General features: G+C 34.4%; 2 protein-coding genes across 6 annotated transcripts; both read left to right on the plus strand.

The window, feature by feature from the left end:
• The first annotated feature begins 649 nt into the window (after window positions 1–649).
• Window positions 650–8,065, plus strand: LOC110697291 (zinc finger protein 830-like). 5 transcript variants are annotated; one of them, XM_021874659.1, is made up of 9 exons: window positions 650–783; window positions 897–1,127; window positions 1,528–1,627; window positions 3,128–3,344; window positions 4,788–5,004; window positions 6,752–6,827; window positions 7,353–7,399; window positions 7,497–7,693; window positions 7,820–8,065. In XM_021874659.1, the coding sequence occupies exons 2-8, from the start codon at window positions 1,039–1,041 to the stop codon at window positions 7,681–7,683; spliced, it is 933 nt and encodes a 310-aa protein (XP_021730351.1). In that variant the 5' UTR covers window positions 650–783; window positions 897–1,038; the 3' UTR covers window positions 7,684–7,693; window positions 7,820–8,065. The 5 variants fall into 5 exon arrangements, with proteins under 5 accessions (XP_021730351.1, XP_021730353.1, XP_021730355.1 ...); XM_021874661.1 differs by having other exon boundaries at window positions 7,858–8,065; XM_021874663.1 differs by having other exon boundaries at window positions 7,497–7,689.
• A 2,077-nt stretch (window positions 8,066–10,142) lies between these two features.
• LOC110697387 (pathogenesis-related homeodomain protein-like) lies at window positions 10,143–17,749 on the plus strand. The gene is made up of 11 exons (XM_021874766.1): window positions 10,143–10,180; window positions 10,506–11,048; window positions 12,849–13,014; window positions 13,361–13,484; window positions 13,572–13,684; window positions 13,774–14,130; window positions 14,700–14,933; window positions 15,065–15,154; window positions 15,610–15,660; window positions 15,979–16,185; window positions 17,202–17,749. Exons 1-11 carry the CDS (start codon window positions 10,143–10,145, stop codon window positions 17,490–17,492), a joined length of 2,214 nt encoding a protein of 737 aa, XP_021730458.1. The 3' UTR covers window positions 17,493–17,749.
• The last annotated feature ends 39 nt before the right edge of the window (window positions 17,750–17,788 follow it).

The following is a 17,788-nucleotide window of genomic DNA, read 5'->3' on the forward strand; positions in this document are numbered from 1 at the left end:
ACTTAACTAGACGCTTCCTAACGTTTTTGAAACTCTGTTTTTGTTCTTCATTCTGGAACATACGAGCTTTCATACAACCTTGTTCCTTTCTCCTCTCTCCTCTCGCTGTACTCTTCTCCGCCATATCGAAAGCCGATTTCCCTCTCCGCCATATCGCTCAGATCTCCGCCATATCAGACACAAACCAAGAAACAATACTGACTGTTGTTAAGTTCAACATTGATAATTTGTCTTCGCTATTGAAGAACTATTTTCAGTCATTAACAACTTGGTGATAATATTAGATGAACAACAGCTCAAAGCAAAGCTGCACCGCAGCAGATTATTGTCTGATTTGGAGATATCACAGTAGGAGGAGAAAAAAGGGACAAAAGATATATATTCACAGATCCAAATCGATTGCCGGTGAACAACACCATGATGCATAATCGAATTACCAAATTTTTTGTGTAATAATCAAATTTGATAAAGTCATAATCAAATTACATATGGGACCAAAATTCTAGTCCAACAACGAACAAATTACACCTAAAACACCGACTAAATGATGAGTCTACCCTTACTAAAGTGTGCGAATTGATCACTGCACCCCATATAAACATAAGATGTTAATATGCTATATTAACCGGTATTTTCTCCTCTCACAACCAAGGCAACAAACACTAAAAATAGCTTATTAAATTGATCAAACTCCTAATATTGGTCAAATCCGCTAATTTTACCCCAAGGTGGGAAACCGCTGATAATTCTTCCCGCTCGACTCCCAGCTCAACACAGCGTTACGTATGTATTTATTTTCAATCTTTTGATTTGTTTTTATTGCAAATTAATTTTTTCTACTGCAAGATTACGAAAATTTATTTTAATTAACGAAAATTGCAATATTTATTTTGCAGAGTAGAAATTCCAATGGTAAATTGGTAATATAATAAATTACATGCTGAAGGAAGAAGCAAAGTTCGTAAAATCTCAAATTCTAGGGTTTTTTTCTGCACACTATCATAAATTTCTGGAATTTTTTTTAATTGAATCTTAACAATGGCTGATCGAGATAGGAAGAAGGCTTTGTTTCGTGCTAAATTAAACGAGAAACAGCGAAAAAATCGCATTGATTCGCCCCTTGTGAGGTATAATTGTCTAATTTCATTCAATTTGATTTCAATTTTTGGTTCGAATTGTTTGTAGAAACCCTAATTAAGGAGATACATGGTATTAGTAGTAGTTAGCTTGTTGCAGGTGGTGTCAATTGGCATATAATAGGATAAGACAGGAATTTTTTTGATAGTGCATACATATTATGTGTCATATTCTGCTGCTTGTTTTGCTGGTATATTAATTGGATTGTAACTCATCATTAAGATTAGAATTTTGATTCCCGATTGATGGAATTGCTAAAGTTTTCTTTTTGGTGTTGTTGCAATCTATGATTGGTGATTTTCATGTACTTGTAGATTTGATTTTGAGCTTAAGGTGGTGCTGTATCAGATTATTGATTTCCAATTTGTCTGTTTTCCTTCTTAAATGCAGGTATAATGAAATTGGCAAGCCTGTTTGTCGAGTTTGTGACTTTGTCTTAAAATCTGATTCTGATTGGACAGTACACCAAGCCTCTCGGAAGCATCATGAGGTAATATCGAAATAGTTCTACCTGATTACTCAGAGTTCTTTCTGTAAAAATGAATTGATTATAAAAGCAAACAAAGTAGGTCCATTTCTAGACTCCTGCCCTATTATTAGTTACTGTTTAAAATCTTAAGACAAGGCTTGAATGAGCTTTTTAAAGCTGAGAAGAACTAGCAGCAGTAACTTTTTTTTTTTTTGTTGGGGGGTGGGGTGAGATGGGGTGGTGGTGGGTGTGGGTGGTTAAGATGTAAGTGACCTTACTCTTCAGTCTTCACAATGGCAGTTTGTTGAATTCTATCCACAGTACAGGAAGTTGTGGAATGACCTAAATAGTTAAGAGCATCTAGAAAGGCACGAGGGACAGTGTTTAAAAGCACCAGCGGATGTGCGAAGCTAGGAGCAGCTGTGAAAAGCATTAGAAACTAGAAATAGGTGCCCTCTGATAGAAGTGAGCTGTGAGAACTCTTGAGCATCAAAAAGTCCCTATAATTGTCATATCTTTGAAGTATATCAGCTAACTCAATATATGTATATTGTCGTCTCCAGTTTTTCTTCTCTTCATATCTTGATTGTGATCTTGTAACTTCTTAGTGGCATGTCAAGTTGACTGGATTGCTTCTCAAAGTTTGTTATTAAAATGCATCCTATTTTAACCACCAGACTTAGGGGAATGAGTGGGTAAAATTGCCTGCAACTTTACCCTGACAAGTTGATCCTTGATTATGTTAACATGTGCCCAGATATGGCTCGTACTATTTGGCCAATTTTTGATACATTATAATCCTTCCATCCCGTATTCTAATCTCTAATGAATATCGAACCATTTTTTTTATAATATGCTATTTACCATCTTCAGTATTTCCTTATTATCAGACAGTCCGGCCTTTTTGTGTTCTATATTTTTCTTTTGTTTGTTTTTTAGTTGACATGTTTATTTCATCACATTTGCCAACGCATAAGCTCATCATTTTATATCTTGAATTATTAATAAGTAAAGACTATAAAAAGTTGATGTTATGAAAATATACATTGAAACGATTCTAACAAGATCCCACATGATTACGTTGTATCATAACTATAGATCACAAAAGGTAGTCAAATTGGAGTTTGTGAATAGTGTCAAAGTAAAAAACATGTCAATATTAAACTTGCCTATTACGTCCCTTCATTCATGTCATTCTTGGTTTTCCTCAACCATGAGGTATCTTAGCTTGGTAAATACATCTGGAAATGTTTTATTACTTCTTTTTTTCTCTTGCATGGTCTACCTGGTGATTTTCCTTGTTTTCCATAGTCATCTTATAAAACAGTAAAGCCTCAATAGATGGACAACTTTAGTGTTCTGACTTATGTAACATCAGTTCTGTGCTTGTAATTTTCTTTCTTTTTTATTTATTTATTTATTTTTATATATATCAGAAGATATAGTGTGTATCCTAAAGATATGTGCATTTAGTTTTTTTTTTTTTCCCAGCAACTAATCATATTAGTGGATACTTTTCAGGCAATTAACAATCTTAAAGCAAGTGCTTCCAAAAAAGGTGCGGTCAACAATGCAAAATCTGAGACTGTTAAAGAGTCTTCGAAGAAACAAGTGGACAATTTTCCAAAGTCCAAGGATGATAAATCAAGAATATCTTCTGATGTACAGAAGTCCCGGTCATCCTCAGCGCTTCCTGCTGATTTCTTTGACCATGGGGACAATAAAAGACAGAAAGTTGGTGAGTACCTGTATTTTATGCAGATATTCTCTCCTCTTGAACTCGCTGTGCCTCCTTCCAAATAATGTACGGAGTATTTGCCTTCTAACTCGTTAAAACAAAAAGTTCTTGGGAAAGAGGGAAATTTGAAAAAAAATAAATATATATGCAACTTAAGAAGACTAATAAGTAATAAAGTATTACTCCGAATTCCTCATGCAAACCAAACTACTTTAAATAGTTTTGAATTCGGTTAACATTTTCATAAGAAGAAATCTTGAATTATTATCAACTTCACAATAATTATGAAATGCTTTGTTTACTCATTATTTATCTGGGTGGGTTAAGATTTTTAAGAATGATGCGTTTTGTCTTATTAGGCTAGTCTCCGCATGGCACAAAAATTAGTGATTCCTATGGCTTCATACTAAAACATTGCATTACAGTCAATATTAAATCATCTGAATTTCCCCTTATTTTTTTTCTTGTCTTAGATGTAGTAGAAGAAATAAATTAGGTTTCTCTTTATGGGAAAGAGTATATATTGTGTTTGAGATTGCATAAAGTTCCTGTGGTTCTGCAAGGTGCCTTTGCCTAGTTTCTTTTCCATGCTTTCTACTTGTAGATTAGATCACTTGGACTTTTCTTTGTACCCTTTCTGCGAGCTACAAACTTGACACTGGATAGGGGTTACACTATGTTTTTTTAGACCTCCTTAAAACTTGACAAGTGTGGATACTGACTCACACTAGGTTACTGTTGTCATCATCTGATATACAGGGATGGTGTGCCCTCTTTCTTTAGTTCCATTAAAATGAGATGCATACATGCATCGGTGCAAATAGTGTAATTAAGGTTCTAGTCTTTTACTTTATTGGTTTTTGCTTGCTCTTTCTTATAAAGGAGCTATGAAATGTTTAATAGAACAACATAAGACACGATCTAAAATGCTAGTGTGATATATCTGTCACATATTGTGGTGATGTTATAGATTTTCTAATCAATATTCATTGGACCATTAAACTATGATATATCTGCCACATGAATTTGTTTTTAACTGTGCAATATCCATTGGACCTTTCAAGTGAAGAATCATACTTTCCTTAAAGAGGGTCCTCTTTTTATTTTGTAAATACTTCCTCTGTTTCTTTTAACATGACACTTTTCTTTAAAGATGTGTGCCAAACTGCCAATGCAAAACTTAAGTTATTAATGCCTTTCAATTTCATTAAGTAAAAATTATTAAAATATGATTTATTGAAATTATTTATCGAGATGAATGCATGAATCTAACTCACATGATGACTGTGTTTACCCTTACACATAAATGACAAAAGACATAAGTAGAATGTGTGAATTGTGCAAAAGTCAATTAACAACTAAAAAAAACTGAGGAAGTAACATTTAGGAATTACTACCCAGTACCCACCATTTGACCCATATATCTGGAACTTTTATTTGCAGTATCTGCTCGAGTACAGGAAATTGATACTAGTGTGGGTGCAATCCCATCTATGCCTGCAAAATCTAGTCAACATGAAATTCAGCCTGCTAGGGTTGCAGAAAATGTAACGGCTCCTTCTGAAACTAAGCAGATTGGAGAGTTGCCCCAAGGTTTCTTTGATAACAAAGAAGCTGATCTACGTGCACGCGGTATTGAACCTGTGAAGCCAGATGTCAAGTGAGTTTCTCATTTTTCCAATTTGCATTCATCTTGTAGTTCTGGCTCTTACATTGCTGTAATTATCTTGATTCTATACCTTTGATTGTATTGTATAGGCGGTATAGCTTAAAAACTGATAATTAAGCTTTGGAAAAATCACATACTGGTCAAGTTTTTTTTTTTTTTTTGTTTTTTTTTTTGGGTTGTTGATTTTCAGAAATGCTTCTAAAATTAGTGTTTCAGCGCGGCAGTTCCAGTATCTGAGGGTCAAAGAGTCAAAACATAAACAAAATCAACTGGGCTTTACAGTAGCATACTTCTGTAACAACAAAAAACTACTGTAAATTAAGTATAAACATGTGAAGAAGAAAAGATCTACTGTAGGTTAATGTAGAGCAAACACATATCAAAGCACAAATGCACCACCTCCCCCCCCCCCCCCCCCCCCCGTGCGTCTTTTGTAGTATGAAAACAGGTTTTAAAATGACTATCATACCAAGATTATGTTTATGCTCTTGGAGAGCGGTGGATATGCTATCTGACTTCCCTAATCTTCACAGTTCAAATGCATGTATAATCATCCTATGAAAGTTATGTGCAGAAAAGATGTGCTATAGTAGTAAGGAATTTTGATGTGCTAATGATTGATTAGGATTTTGTTCTGAGGTTTGAATTTATTGCCCTGATATTAGGAGTCCTGATATGAAAATAAGCATCAGATAACAATAAACCTGAGGTCAAACATTGCTTTTAGTGTCCTTTAGTTTTGCCTTTGTTTTGATGCCTGTAGGTGTTAGGAAGAATTATCTAGGATAAGGAAGGCAATCTTATGGTCGACTTTAACATTTAACATTGGAACAATGTCTTTTCCTCCTCTGGTTTGTGCTTTTGTCTCATTGGCGAGGAAGAGCAACAACAACGTCCTTTGTTCTCTCTATTTTTTTAGTGTTGCTTTGCATTCATCCTTTCATCAACTTGGCCCAACTATGTTTTCTTTGTACTAATATACTAATCTTGCACCATAACTTCTGATGTTACACTTGCACTTGCTGCTGGTCCAGCTAAAAACCATGGACCTAAGACTGACCTCTTTTTGCTTAAGCTGCTTAATTGGTACCTTTGGTCTCAAATTACCTTAAGTACATCCATCTTTTTTCTTGGAGAGGGGAATGTGTTGAGAACTTTTTCTTTTCTAGTGCTAGACTTCAAAAGCCATTGGTGAAATCACTAAGCAGGCTGACCAATTTCCTGTAGAACTTTGCCTACATTATATACTGGACCTTTGAAATTGGCCAATCTACCGAGGTATTTTTTTTTTCTCTATTTGTTAAAAGGAGGCTTAAACATCTCATCTGTGTTGGTGAGTATTATTTTCAGACAAGCTGCGATAGCATACTGTATATAGAAGGTAGTTTCATGTGACCTGACCATTCATGATCTTGTGAAGTTTTCTGTGGGTCTGATTTTGATTTTATTTACTGGAGTCTGATTATAACTGCTAGGCTTCAAGTATTTTGGGGTTGTGCGTGTATGATTGAATTAATTCTCTATTTCTTTGATATTATTGATTCATAATATATTTCCTTTTCCTATTGCTGTGGGATTTGTGAATGACATCAACTCAATGTGTTTAAAATGAATCTGAGAACCTCTGATGTGCATTAGGATTTAATCTTATTTGTTCAGTAGGTAATTAGAAGGTTGCCACATTTTTATTATACTAATTATGGCTTTGGATGATGATATATTTGTTGATCTTTGTCAGAGATGAGTACAAGGAATTTGAAAAGTTGATCCAAGAGGACTTGGCAGAGGTGGACAACCGCTTTGAAGAAGAAGAGGTGAGATCTTGCCTGTTCCCTTGAATAAAGAAACATTACTCTCTCAGTCTTTTGATAACAATGTATCTATTCTTTCACAGCTTGTTTGGTAAAGGCTAAAGGGTAATAAATGAGGGCAATATGAATGAATATATATATATATATATATATATATATATATATATATATATATATATATATATATATATATATTTTTTTTTTTTTTTTTTTTCCCTTTTTTTTTTATTTTGTGAGTTTCAAGTAAAATCCTATGTCGGCACTCATGAAATACTTGAGGGGTTGTGTTACCGACTTTACAGTGACTTTAGCGTGATACTTACCTTGCAGAATTTGATTTCATTTACATTCCATGACTGCAATTTGATACAACCTACCAAATTTTTTGGCAGGGCTTAGTTTTATTTTTGAATGAGATTGCATTCTTGTGTGTTGGTTTAATTGGGTTCTTGTCATGGCTCATGAAAGATAATTTTGATGAAGTATGGCTTGACACTCATGCCTTGTTTGCATTATATTTTGTTACAGATTGACGCAGCTGAGCAGATAGAGGAGGAAGAAATTGTAGAGCAAAAGTAAGCTGAATTGCTGAACTATTTACAAAATTACAAGACTTCTGACTGATTTCAAATAAATGTATAACTGTGTTTCTCCACCCCTTCCCCTTCTCAGGACCTACAGGAACAAAGTGGAGGAGCTAAAGAGAAAGAAAATGGAACTTCTAGCTGCTAGATCTTCCAGAGCTGGTAAGGTGTCTGAAGATCCAGGATCAAAGGCTAAACAAGATAGCTCGTCAAGTGAAGACGAAGATGAAGATGATAAGAGCTTTGCAGTTGATTGGAGAGCACAACATCTGTGAAACGCTGTAGGTAAGTCCCCATTTTCCTTTCTATCTGTTTAGTGCTTTAACCAGTCTTCATATATAACTATGATACTGAAAATTCTATCGCTGCTACATTTAATGACTAGGCATTTTTTTTAAACTTTCGTTACAGATTGAAGTGCTAGTTGAGTAGTTGGTCACATTTTTCAGGTTCAATGAAGTAAGCCAATTTCTTGTAGCAGTCTACAGTCAAGGATCCTGGAACTGAGAAGAACAAACAATTTTGTGTATTGCACTAACCTGTACATTCTCTTATGTATGTGAACAAAGCCAATGTTGGTCAACAAAGGAAAATTAAACAATATTATCCTCTCAAGGGATTGAGTTGAGAATATATATTCCATTGGTTCATTTTTCATGCTGTTGTCACTTTAAGATTACAATTACATCCTGGTTTTGACGAGTCGGAAATTTTTGGAAGATGAAGTGTAATTTGGTGATCCTGCATGAAATGAACTTTTAACAACCTTTCTGTAATTTCACAGAAAGTTCCCTCCTTTAGCCTGTTCACGAGAGTATAAATCTCACAACATTAGCATTTGAGTCCCCATAAAATGATTGAGCTAGAGACTGAACAATCAATCCATTGCTTTTGCTCGAGTTTTTCCTGTTCGATATGCCTTGTCTTAGCTGTTTGTTGATTTCCCTACCAAGGTACTTTCATGGAGGAACAAACAGATGATTTCCTCGGTGGTTGACTGGTTGTATAATAAACTTAAAGATCACGGTGGACTCTGATTCAGTGGAAGTACAGAAAGTGGACGTGAGAGATGAAGCAGAGAAAAACATCTACTCCGTATGAAAATAATATATACATCGTACTTGTCGACCATTATTGTGCTAGTTTTATGCAACAAGATCCTAAGCTTGATAAATCAACTTGATTGATATTCAATAGGTGCGATTGCTGAAAATTATGTCCTTGGCTTGAGATCGGATGCAAGATGTATATAACTCAAAAACTATGTAAACGTTGTACAAAACTTGACATTATTCAGTTCAAATAATATGAACATATTTACATATTATAACAGCGAAGTAAGAACTTTTTTCATTGATGACAAAATAAAGAAAAAATAAAGAACATTTTTCATTTTTGACAAAATAAAGAATTTTTTTTTCATAGCATAAAATATACATTCAAATTTGTCCATAATATTTTAATTATTCTTTATTTAACAATTTTATTCATTTGGGAATATGTTAATACTATGTAAATTAGATTCAATCTTGTGTTTGTTGACATTAATTATGGTGCATTTTATTCATTTGATTTTCTCTTTTAAAGTTCATATTAGTTGTAAATTAAAGTTCAAGGTAGCCTTTATTAACTCTTAAAACTTATGAAGAAAAATAACTTCAAATAAGGTCATGATATACTTAAGTGTAATGTTTGACATAAAAAACAATGGAACTTAAAATTCTTGTGGTGTTTGGTTGACTAATTTATAGGAAGTACAAATTCATGGTCAATTCTATTTTTCGCAAAATGAATTTACCTAAGGGGCCTTAGGTAGGTCATAGGTGGAACTTCCTTCAAGAATATTCACTTCTTATGACTAACCAAATACATAAATATATTTAACATTTTCAAGGAAATATAAATTTCCAATGAATTTGTACTTCTTATATTCATTTAACCAAATAAACACTTGATATATTTTATGAATTTGTATTAATTTTAAAATGAGTGACCAAGTCACACACCAATTGTCATTCGATGAATTTACTCTGTATTTTACATGGCGACTTAAAATCTGTATATATTTCAACGTTTTCCTATAATTACCTTACCAACCCGGGATCAAAATTCGTAATCCGGTCACCTGAAGTTTCTATTCGGGTCGTCGAGTTTCGGATTTACTTCTTCAGGAAAACGAATTTTAAAGTAAAACCAAATCACCCCAATTTTAAATTTGTTAAAAGTCAAAGATTCATGCTTGCGGTTGAGGAGAAGGGTAAAGAGAACTGCTTCAACAAAGGAGAAATTGAGTGAAAATTTATAAGTGTACATTTTAGAGTAAGATTAATAGAAATACTTATTAAACTATGTTTCATAAAATAATTTTTTAAATATTGAGGGTTCTAAATTTTAAAAATTTAGAGCTCATTTTCCATTCTTTGTGTCGCAGAATTTGACATGCTTCAGAAAAAAGGAATTAAAATTCAAGGTTGGTAAGGTTCCAACCAAATTTCTACTCATGATTTCAGGTATGCTATTTTTCTGAAGAATTCGTTGATAATTATATTATATTGATTGGAAATTTTGAGCATTAAATTATGTATATGATCTTTCACCTTCTTGAAAATGGAGATTATTATGCATTGCATATAATTTTTTTTTTTCTGATTTGGGTTTTAAGGAAATTGAAGAAAAATCCAGTTTTTTATAATCTTGCAAAATTTTCAGATTAATTGTTTGGGTTATTAGTTAGATGGGTATACTATCAGTCTTTCTGCTAAATGTTATATTGTGATTTTTGTGGAAGTTAGTGGAGTTAATTCTTTTTCAAATCCTTGCAACTGTATGTTCTTTAGACAATTGGAATACAAGAAAAGATGCGCATCATGCTCTCGCGTGTAGGATCTAATTTGCATTTTTACATTATAGTAAGTTATCTGATAGCAGTATATAAAGCCTGCAACTGGCAACTAAATTTTGTTTGCCCAAAACAATTTTGACATTTCCTGAGATATTTGGTTATGATGTATTTAATGGAGGTCAAACTGAATGAATTACTTTGGAAAGTTGATTTAATTAGGCTTGTTTATTCATGACGATATTGTTGCATTTGCAGTTCCTTTGTAATTGGGAATGTTAAGCTTGGAGGTGGAGGAAAATTGTGCCTTTTAGAATTAGACCTGTATCCTAAATCTGTTAAATCTAAGCTGAAGATGAAAACGTTGGCGCAAATGCGAAATGGGGTGCTTAAGAAGCTCAATAAGAAAAAAAAATTAGAATTCTCTTCTTTGGTAGTGAGCCCTGGCAAGCAGCTGCTGAAGCAATCAGATCAGAAAAAGAAGGCTGAATCCGCCAGAAGGAGATTGATTCATAAATCTGATGTTTCCAAAGGCCATCGAGTTGATTCTTCTAAGAAGAAGTATCGTGAAGAGAGTCGGGGTGATCGATCTTTTTGCTCAAGTTCTAAAGGTAAAAAGGACAGTGGGGGTTTGCAAAGTGTAAGTTTAAAGAGATTGAGAAAACAGAAGAGAAAGAAAGATAAGGTTGTTCCAGATAAAGCTGCACAACTGCAGAGAAGAGCTAGATACCTTTTGGTTAAAATGAAGCTAGAACAAAGTCTCATTGATGCTTATGCGGGAGAAGGTTGGAAAGGTCAGAGGTACCGGAAGCATCTTACTTTTTGAACATTTAGTTCTGTGATTGAAGAAACTCAAACCATCTTGCAGAAAATCTGGATCTATTAATTTCTGTGCATGTATTTTGCTTTATAATCAATTATGGTGAGGCATAAAGCATCATGAATTGCGACCCTTGAACCTGCTTTCTGGAGCATGATGAACAATCAATAGCAGCTAACACAGTTAGTTTCCTGTAAGCTGTAGACTTGTAGCGTGCTTAGTGTTGCATGCCATTGCCTGTCAGTTAACATGGTAGTCTAATTGAGTTTAACAAACCAAATTTAACTTTCTGGCATCTCTTCTTTCTCTTCTTGTAAACACTTAAGATAGGTGTCACAACATCTAAGCATGCCTATGTTATCTGTTGTAGAATTTTATGGATGGTAATAGAGGATCGACACATTAGGTTTTAGCATAGTTACATTCAGGGTTTATTGAAAGTTGGACTTTTTGCTGTGAATTTTTTCTCTTGGTGGCCAAACAAGAAAGCTCATCTTTGTGTTGGTCCTTTCAGTTATTCTAGGTATACTAGAATTTAACCGTGCTATCTCTTGCTAAGATGTAGTCTAGAAGTGTCTTCTCCTATTTAGTCAAATGATGTACTTCTTAAATCTGAGAATTAATCGGAGGAGCACTCGATGTTTCTGGAGGATATTTGATATTTGTGCCTGTTTGATTGAATCTCCTTCTTAAATTTTCTATTAGGTTTACTGTGTAACTCTGTTTCTTTCATATATATATATATATATATATATATCATCATATTCTTCAGTTGGAGTTGATACCTTACGGCTCAGTGAGTATTGACATCATAGTTTTCAAATCTGCTAATTGCACTGTTGGATACTCAAATTCTTGTACATAGAAGAGGCAACTTGGAATAGAGAGGCTGGTAAATGTTCCATAGTGTTGTTTAAGAAATAGATGCATATTTGTTTGATAATTTTTATTACTTTTTTTAGGCCATCTTTTGTTCCTTGCACTTCCACACTTGATACATTTCCTTGTTAGATTTGAGGTATATGGGACCCTTTTTAAGTATTACTATTGTATTTGGAATGTTATTTTGTCATTGCACAATGTTTTTCTATTATATATTGTTAGAACAGCCTATACTAATAAAAAAAGTTATCATGGTAAGATGGTATGAACTATGAAATGATACAAAGTGAGTCCATAAGGGTGTTGTTTGTATTAATGCAAACTTTTAGTTTGCAAATGGGAAAAGATTTAGGATATCATTATGTAGGTGTACATCCATAGCCATATCTTAGAGACCTAATTTTACCACAGGAACCTTATGGTTGATGCGGAGACTGTAATTTAAAGCTCCCCAGTTCCTGTTCTTTACATATAGATTCTGCGGATAATGGGTGACAAGTTGGGTAGTGAAACACTTAGCCTTAATTTTCCTGATTCCCGCCAATTCAGATTGCTCATGATGGATGATAAATACTGTATATGCGTCACTGAGGTTGTTGAAGCTTTTTTTTGGTTCTTCTGGAGTTGAAATTATTGCTTATCTAGCTTATGTATTGGAGGTGTCAGTTCCCTCTTATATTTTGAGTGATCTTGAATTATGATGCTTATTTTACCATTTATATTTTTGGACACTGATTTCCGTTTGATAGATGTGGAGTGATCACTAATTCATCATCTTCGTTTCAATTTGAAGGGTGCAAAACCGTCATTCACCCCTACTTCTCCGTCCTTTTCTTTATCATATTAATAATGTTAAAAATCTATAGCATAATTAACATATTTCTTCTGTTTGTTAACAGTCGAGAAAAGATTAAGCCAGAAAAGGAGTTACAGAGAGCCATGAATCAGATACTGAAATGTAAGCTTGGAATTCGGGATACAATTCACCAGTTGGATTTACTTGCCTCTGTTGGGAAGATTGATGATTCTTTGATTTCTCCAGATGGTTCTGTCCATCATGAACATGTAAGTATGCACGTCTATCTTACTTTGTTGGCAATTACCATGTTTCTAGATGAGTTGACCTATAAAAAAAAACAATTAAAAAGCAGAAGCCATCTACTGTCATTAAATCTCTGTTACAATTCATGAAATTTTTATTTGTCGAAGGACATTAAGGGTGCTATCTCTGACTCTCTGATCTTCATTGCTAGGATATATAAATTTTTTCCTGATCTTCATTGACCTGGAGGATGAAAGCTTCATGCTATTTATTCTTGTTTTCGTGATGATTTGTTTCTATATTCTTCTTCAGCAGGCTATCTCTTGTGTCTAAATTTTAGATTAAAATTTTTTGGATTATTGCTTGTAGATTTTCTGCAAAAAGTGCAAATCTCAGGATGTTTCAGAGGATAATGATATAATATTATGTGATGGCACCTGCAATTGTGCTTTTCATCAAAAATGCATTGATCCCCCTTTGGCGACAATAGATAGTAAGCTCTGTGTCCATTGCTTGGAATTTGACTAGCTATTTTGTGTGAACTTATGCCATGGATTTTTTTTTGCTTTCACCTTTGAAGTTCCTCCTGAAGACGAAGGCTGGTTTTGTAAATATTGTGATTCTAAGATGGAAATATTAGAAGCAACAAATGCGCATCTTGGAACTCAATTCTCTGCTGATAGCACTTGGCAGGTTGGTAATTGCAGAAGGCTTTGATTTCGTGTTGGTCTTTGGCTCATGTTAGCACATATGAGACATAATTCCTAGTGGGGTTAATGTAGGATATTTTTAAAGAAGAAGCAAATTTATCTAGTGTCGGGACCAGAGATTTACACCCTGAAGAAGAGTGGCCTGATGATGAGTCCGATGATAATGATTATAATCCAGACAGGGATGAAAATGATACCAGTAATTGGTGTGGCATTGAGGATAGTGATTCACATGAGAAAACCAGTACTAGCAGCTCTTGTTGTTCATTAGAGAGTGAAGTTCTCTCAGAATCTGGATTCTCTGGAAGAGATGGAGTATTCAGCGATATTGCTTCGTTGCATCAAAAATGTGCTACAGTATCTAATGAAAATGAATGTACTAGTGGTCCCAGAAAGCGATGTGCTGTGGATTATATAAAGCTCTATGATGTAAGTAGTTCTAAATTCCATTGTTCAAGGTTTAAAATTTAAAAGCACTGTTTGCTAATTATAATGAAGATGAAATCAGAAGTTTGGCTACATCTACCTAGGATATGTTATTTTATCTTGATTTTGAGTTCCCTGCCTTTCTAAAATACAGCTCACTCTAGATGCTAATTGGAAAATTTGGATATGACAACTGTGATGTTTTTACTCTAATTACAACGCCCTCTTATTAGTTAAGTTATAATAACTGAAAATCATGGAATTAGAAGAACAAGATATTGGGAGAGGGGGGATAAGTTGTGCAATCTCAAGCACCAATAAGTTTTGAGGGGCCAAGGTAGGCCATGGGACTTTGTAAAACACTTATCACTTGTTTAATAGTTGATGTTATTAATATAAATACTATAAAATGGATTTAAGTTAGTTAATTAATGGATATAAGTTAGTCATGATCCTTTGTGTAAGTCATGATGTGTGCAAGATTGCGTCACCGTTTTTTTATTCCCCTTTTGGGGTTAACAAAATGAACAAATGATTCAGTTATACGACCATAACCTTTCTCCTGCTTGCAGGAAATGTTTGGGAAGGATGCTACTACATGTGATATGGTAAGCGAAGATGAAGATTGGGGCCCTTCTAAAAGAAGGCGGAGGGAAAAGGAGAGTGATGTTGCTAGTACCCTTATGACTTTGTGTGAAAGTGAAGCTAAACATCCAGATCTGCAAAATCTGGAAGTGGGTAACAATCACCTTCCATTTGGAAAAGTTAAAAAGCCTCTCTCAAGGATTCCTAGTGACGCCGTGCAGGTATTGGTTCCTTCATCTTCTCCCTTCCTCCTGGCAATAACCTAGAGACAATATAAACATCATGGAGACATATACAAGAAACATGGTGTCCTTGATTTGCGTCAGTGTCCTGATTCTGTTTGATGTTTCAGAAACTTCGTCAGGCATTTTCTGAGAATGAGCTTCCATCCAGAGATGTTAAGAAAAATTTATCAGAGCTGGTGGGTCTTGAGTATGCAAAGGTACAAAGAACTATTACCCTCGATGAGGAAAAGAATCGAGTCTTAACTCTTAGTTGTTGCATTGTATATTCAAATGTTAACAATTACTCCATCTATCTTGCTACCAATCTTCTCATTTATCCATCCAAATTTAACCATAAACATTCATAACTATATTTACTGGATTTGTACGAAGCACTGCTCTAAGGAATAAGGATAGTATATTTCATGTTAAATTTAGCATCAATGTTTCAATATTATCACGTGTACATATACTGGATCATTTAGTGTTAAGGTTGTTGATTTATTTTTATTTTTTTTGGCCCCCAAAGATTAATGTGGTCTATGTAAATGAGGGAGTAACATATATTTAGGCTCAAATTTTCATGCTCCTCACTCCTTACATCCCTGCTAATTGAAACCATTGGCATTTTCTGGTCACTTTGTAACTACTGATCTATTTGGGTTATGAACAGGTGAACAAGTGGTTCAAAAATGCACGCTACATGGCTCTAAAGAATAAAAAGGTAGTAAATATTCTTTAAATCTATCTTGCTGTGGGCTTCTGCTCTTGCTCGTTTTCTTGGATCATTTAGGCTTACTCTTTTCTGAGTGTCTTTTAGTATGATATTGGCAGCATTGCTACCTCTAGATGTTTTTTGGAGGGGGAAGGGGAGGGTTCATGATTAAATTTGATTGTGTCATATATTTTCAGATATACGCTGCTCTTTCTTTCTTATTTTACCATTATATTATTCATTTTGATAATGTAGCCTATACCTGTCTAGTCATTATTATTTGTTTGTCGCAGAAACTGATTCGCCTAAATTTTGTTTGTTTGGCAGAGAGAAAGAGCTTTGGACCAGTCTCCCAAGAAATCTGATACAGAAATTGGTAAAACAACTGAGGTTGTTTCTAAGAGCTCCTCCACACCCATTTTAAGCCATAAGAAGAAACGATTGAAGAAAGTCAGCTGGAAAGCTAATCTAACGTCTTTGCTCAGCCCTTCAAAGAAACAGAAATTGATGAAATCCTCTCTTGGTTGTACCAAGGTAATGTTTTTAACCATTGCATTTTTTTCTCTTTGTTTTTTCTCCGAACCAGTAGCATGCTAGAAGTGGCAGCATCTTGCACTTGGGATTTCATGGATATAAATGCCTTAGCAACTTTTCAAAAACTAGACATCATCGTTCATGTTGTAATTCTGACATACAAGTATGATCATATTTTCATCTTTTTTAATGGACTATATGGTCCTATCATTATTATGTTCTGTAATGTATAGTATAGGTATTGGAAACAAGCTACCTACTTTTGTTAATGCTTGTCTTATATATTGACTTCTACTTCAATCTATTACTGAACAAGGTCATGAAACTACATACTTAATGATAGACGGCATTACACGTTTACACATACAGTTATAGAACTAGAACATTTTGCTGTTTTTCTGAGGAGCCTGTATTACATATATAGAACCCCAAAAGTATAGAACACTGAAAGTATCTGAGGAAGACTCGCCTGTTTAAGTTCCTGAAATTGTTGGGTTTTTCATGCTTTCGATATTACCACTGTGCAGTCTCTGGGAAACTAAAAGGCTGGAAATTTTAAAAGTGAATGTTTTGCTAATAATCATGATCCTGATACTTTTAAGCTGTAGCAGCCAGTATTGTAAGTTGTCAAACTTGTCATTAGATATGAATTTGCTGCCAAAAAATGGGATTTAAGTTTAAGAGCCTTGCCGTGTCTTATTTCAAGGTCTAGGTTACTGCTGTTGAAAGACTCAGTTAAGAATAAGATAGCTGACGTTTGCAGTTATATATCGTTTGTGACTTGTGCCTTCATTTGGCTGCTTTGACATTTCAATTACTTGTAGAAGCTGCATTATTTTCGGTGCTACTATTGTTTGTTTTTCATCAAGTCTCTTCTCTTCCTCTCCGCCCCTCCTCTTTTCTGTAGCATCTTAGATTTGATTGCTCTTGCATCTTCTTCCATATTTCCTTTCCCCTGTCCACTTAACTTGAGCGTTTGAGTTACACCTTATCTCTTTCATTTGGTGATACAACAGGCTAATGCGGAGCTAAGTGATGACATGAGCTTAAAGAAGCACCTTTTATACTTGAAGGCGAAAAGTGGTCAGAAAAAAATAGTTAAACGTAAAACCGAGCCACTTCAAAGACAAAGCGCGGAAATACTGATGGAGCATGTATGCTGGATTGAAGCAAAGATCCGAAAGTTGAAACAAGCTCTATCGACTATTCAGATGGTCATAAACAATGAATCAGACGACTCTAGCTCGAGTAAACAACAGGTGGTCTATGTTCCTATTGCAGAGCTCAAAGAGAAAGCTCTATGCTGATCATTCATCACTCCAGTGAAACCCAGATTAACATACTGCCAAAATCGAATTATTAATTTTGTGAAAGGATATAGCATCAATCATTTAATTTCGGGTGATGCTGAATATGTTTCATTTGTTTTGTGGATGCTATTCTGGGGACCATATAGCTTTATCTATTGATTCAGCTCTGTAATTAGTCTCAAAAGGGTGTTGTAAATACTGGAGTACGGAAAATTTTGCAAGCTTATATATATTGACAGGAAATACCAATCTAACCTTGTATTCATCTTGATGAATATGACATGGCCGAGAAG

Source organism: Chenopodium quinoa, unplaced genomic scaffold, assembly GCF_001683475.1.
Source record: "Chenopodium quinoa cultivar QQ74 unplaced genomic scaffold, ASM168347v1, whole genome shotgun sequence".
NCBI lineage: Eukaryota > Viridiplantae > Streptophyta > Magnoliopsida > Caryophyllales > Amaranthaceae > Chenopodium > Chenopodium quinoa.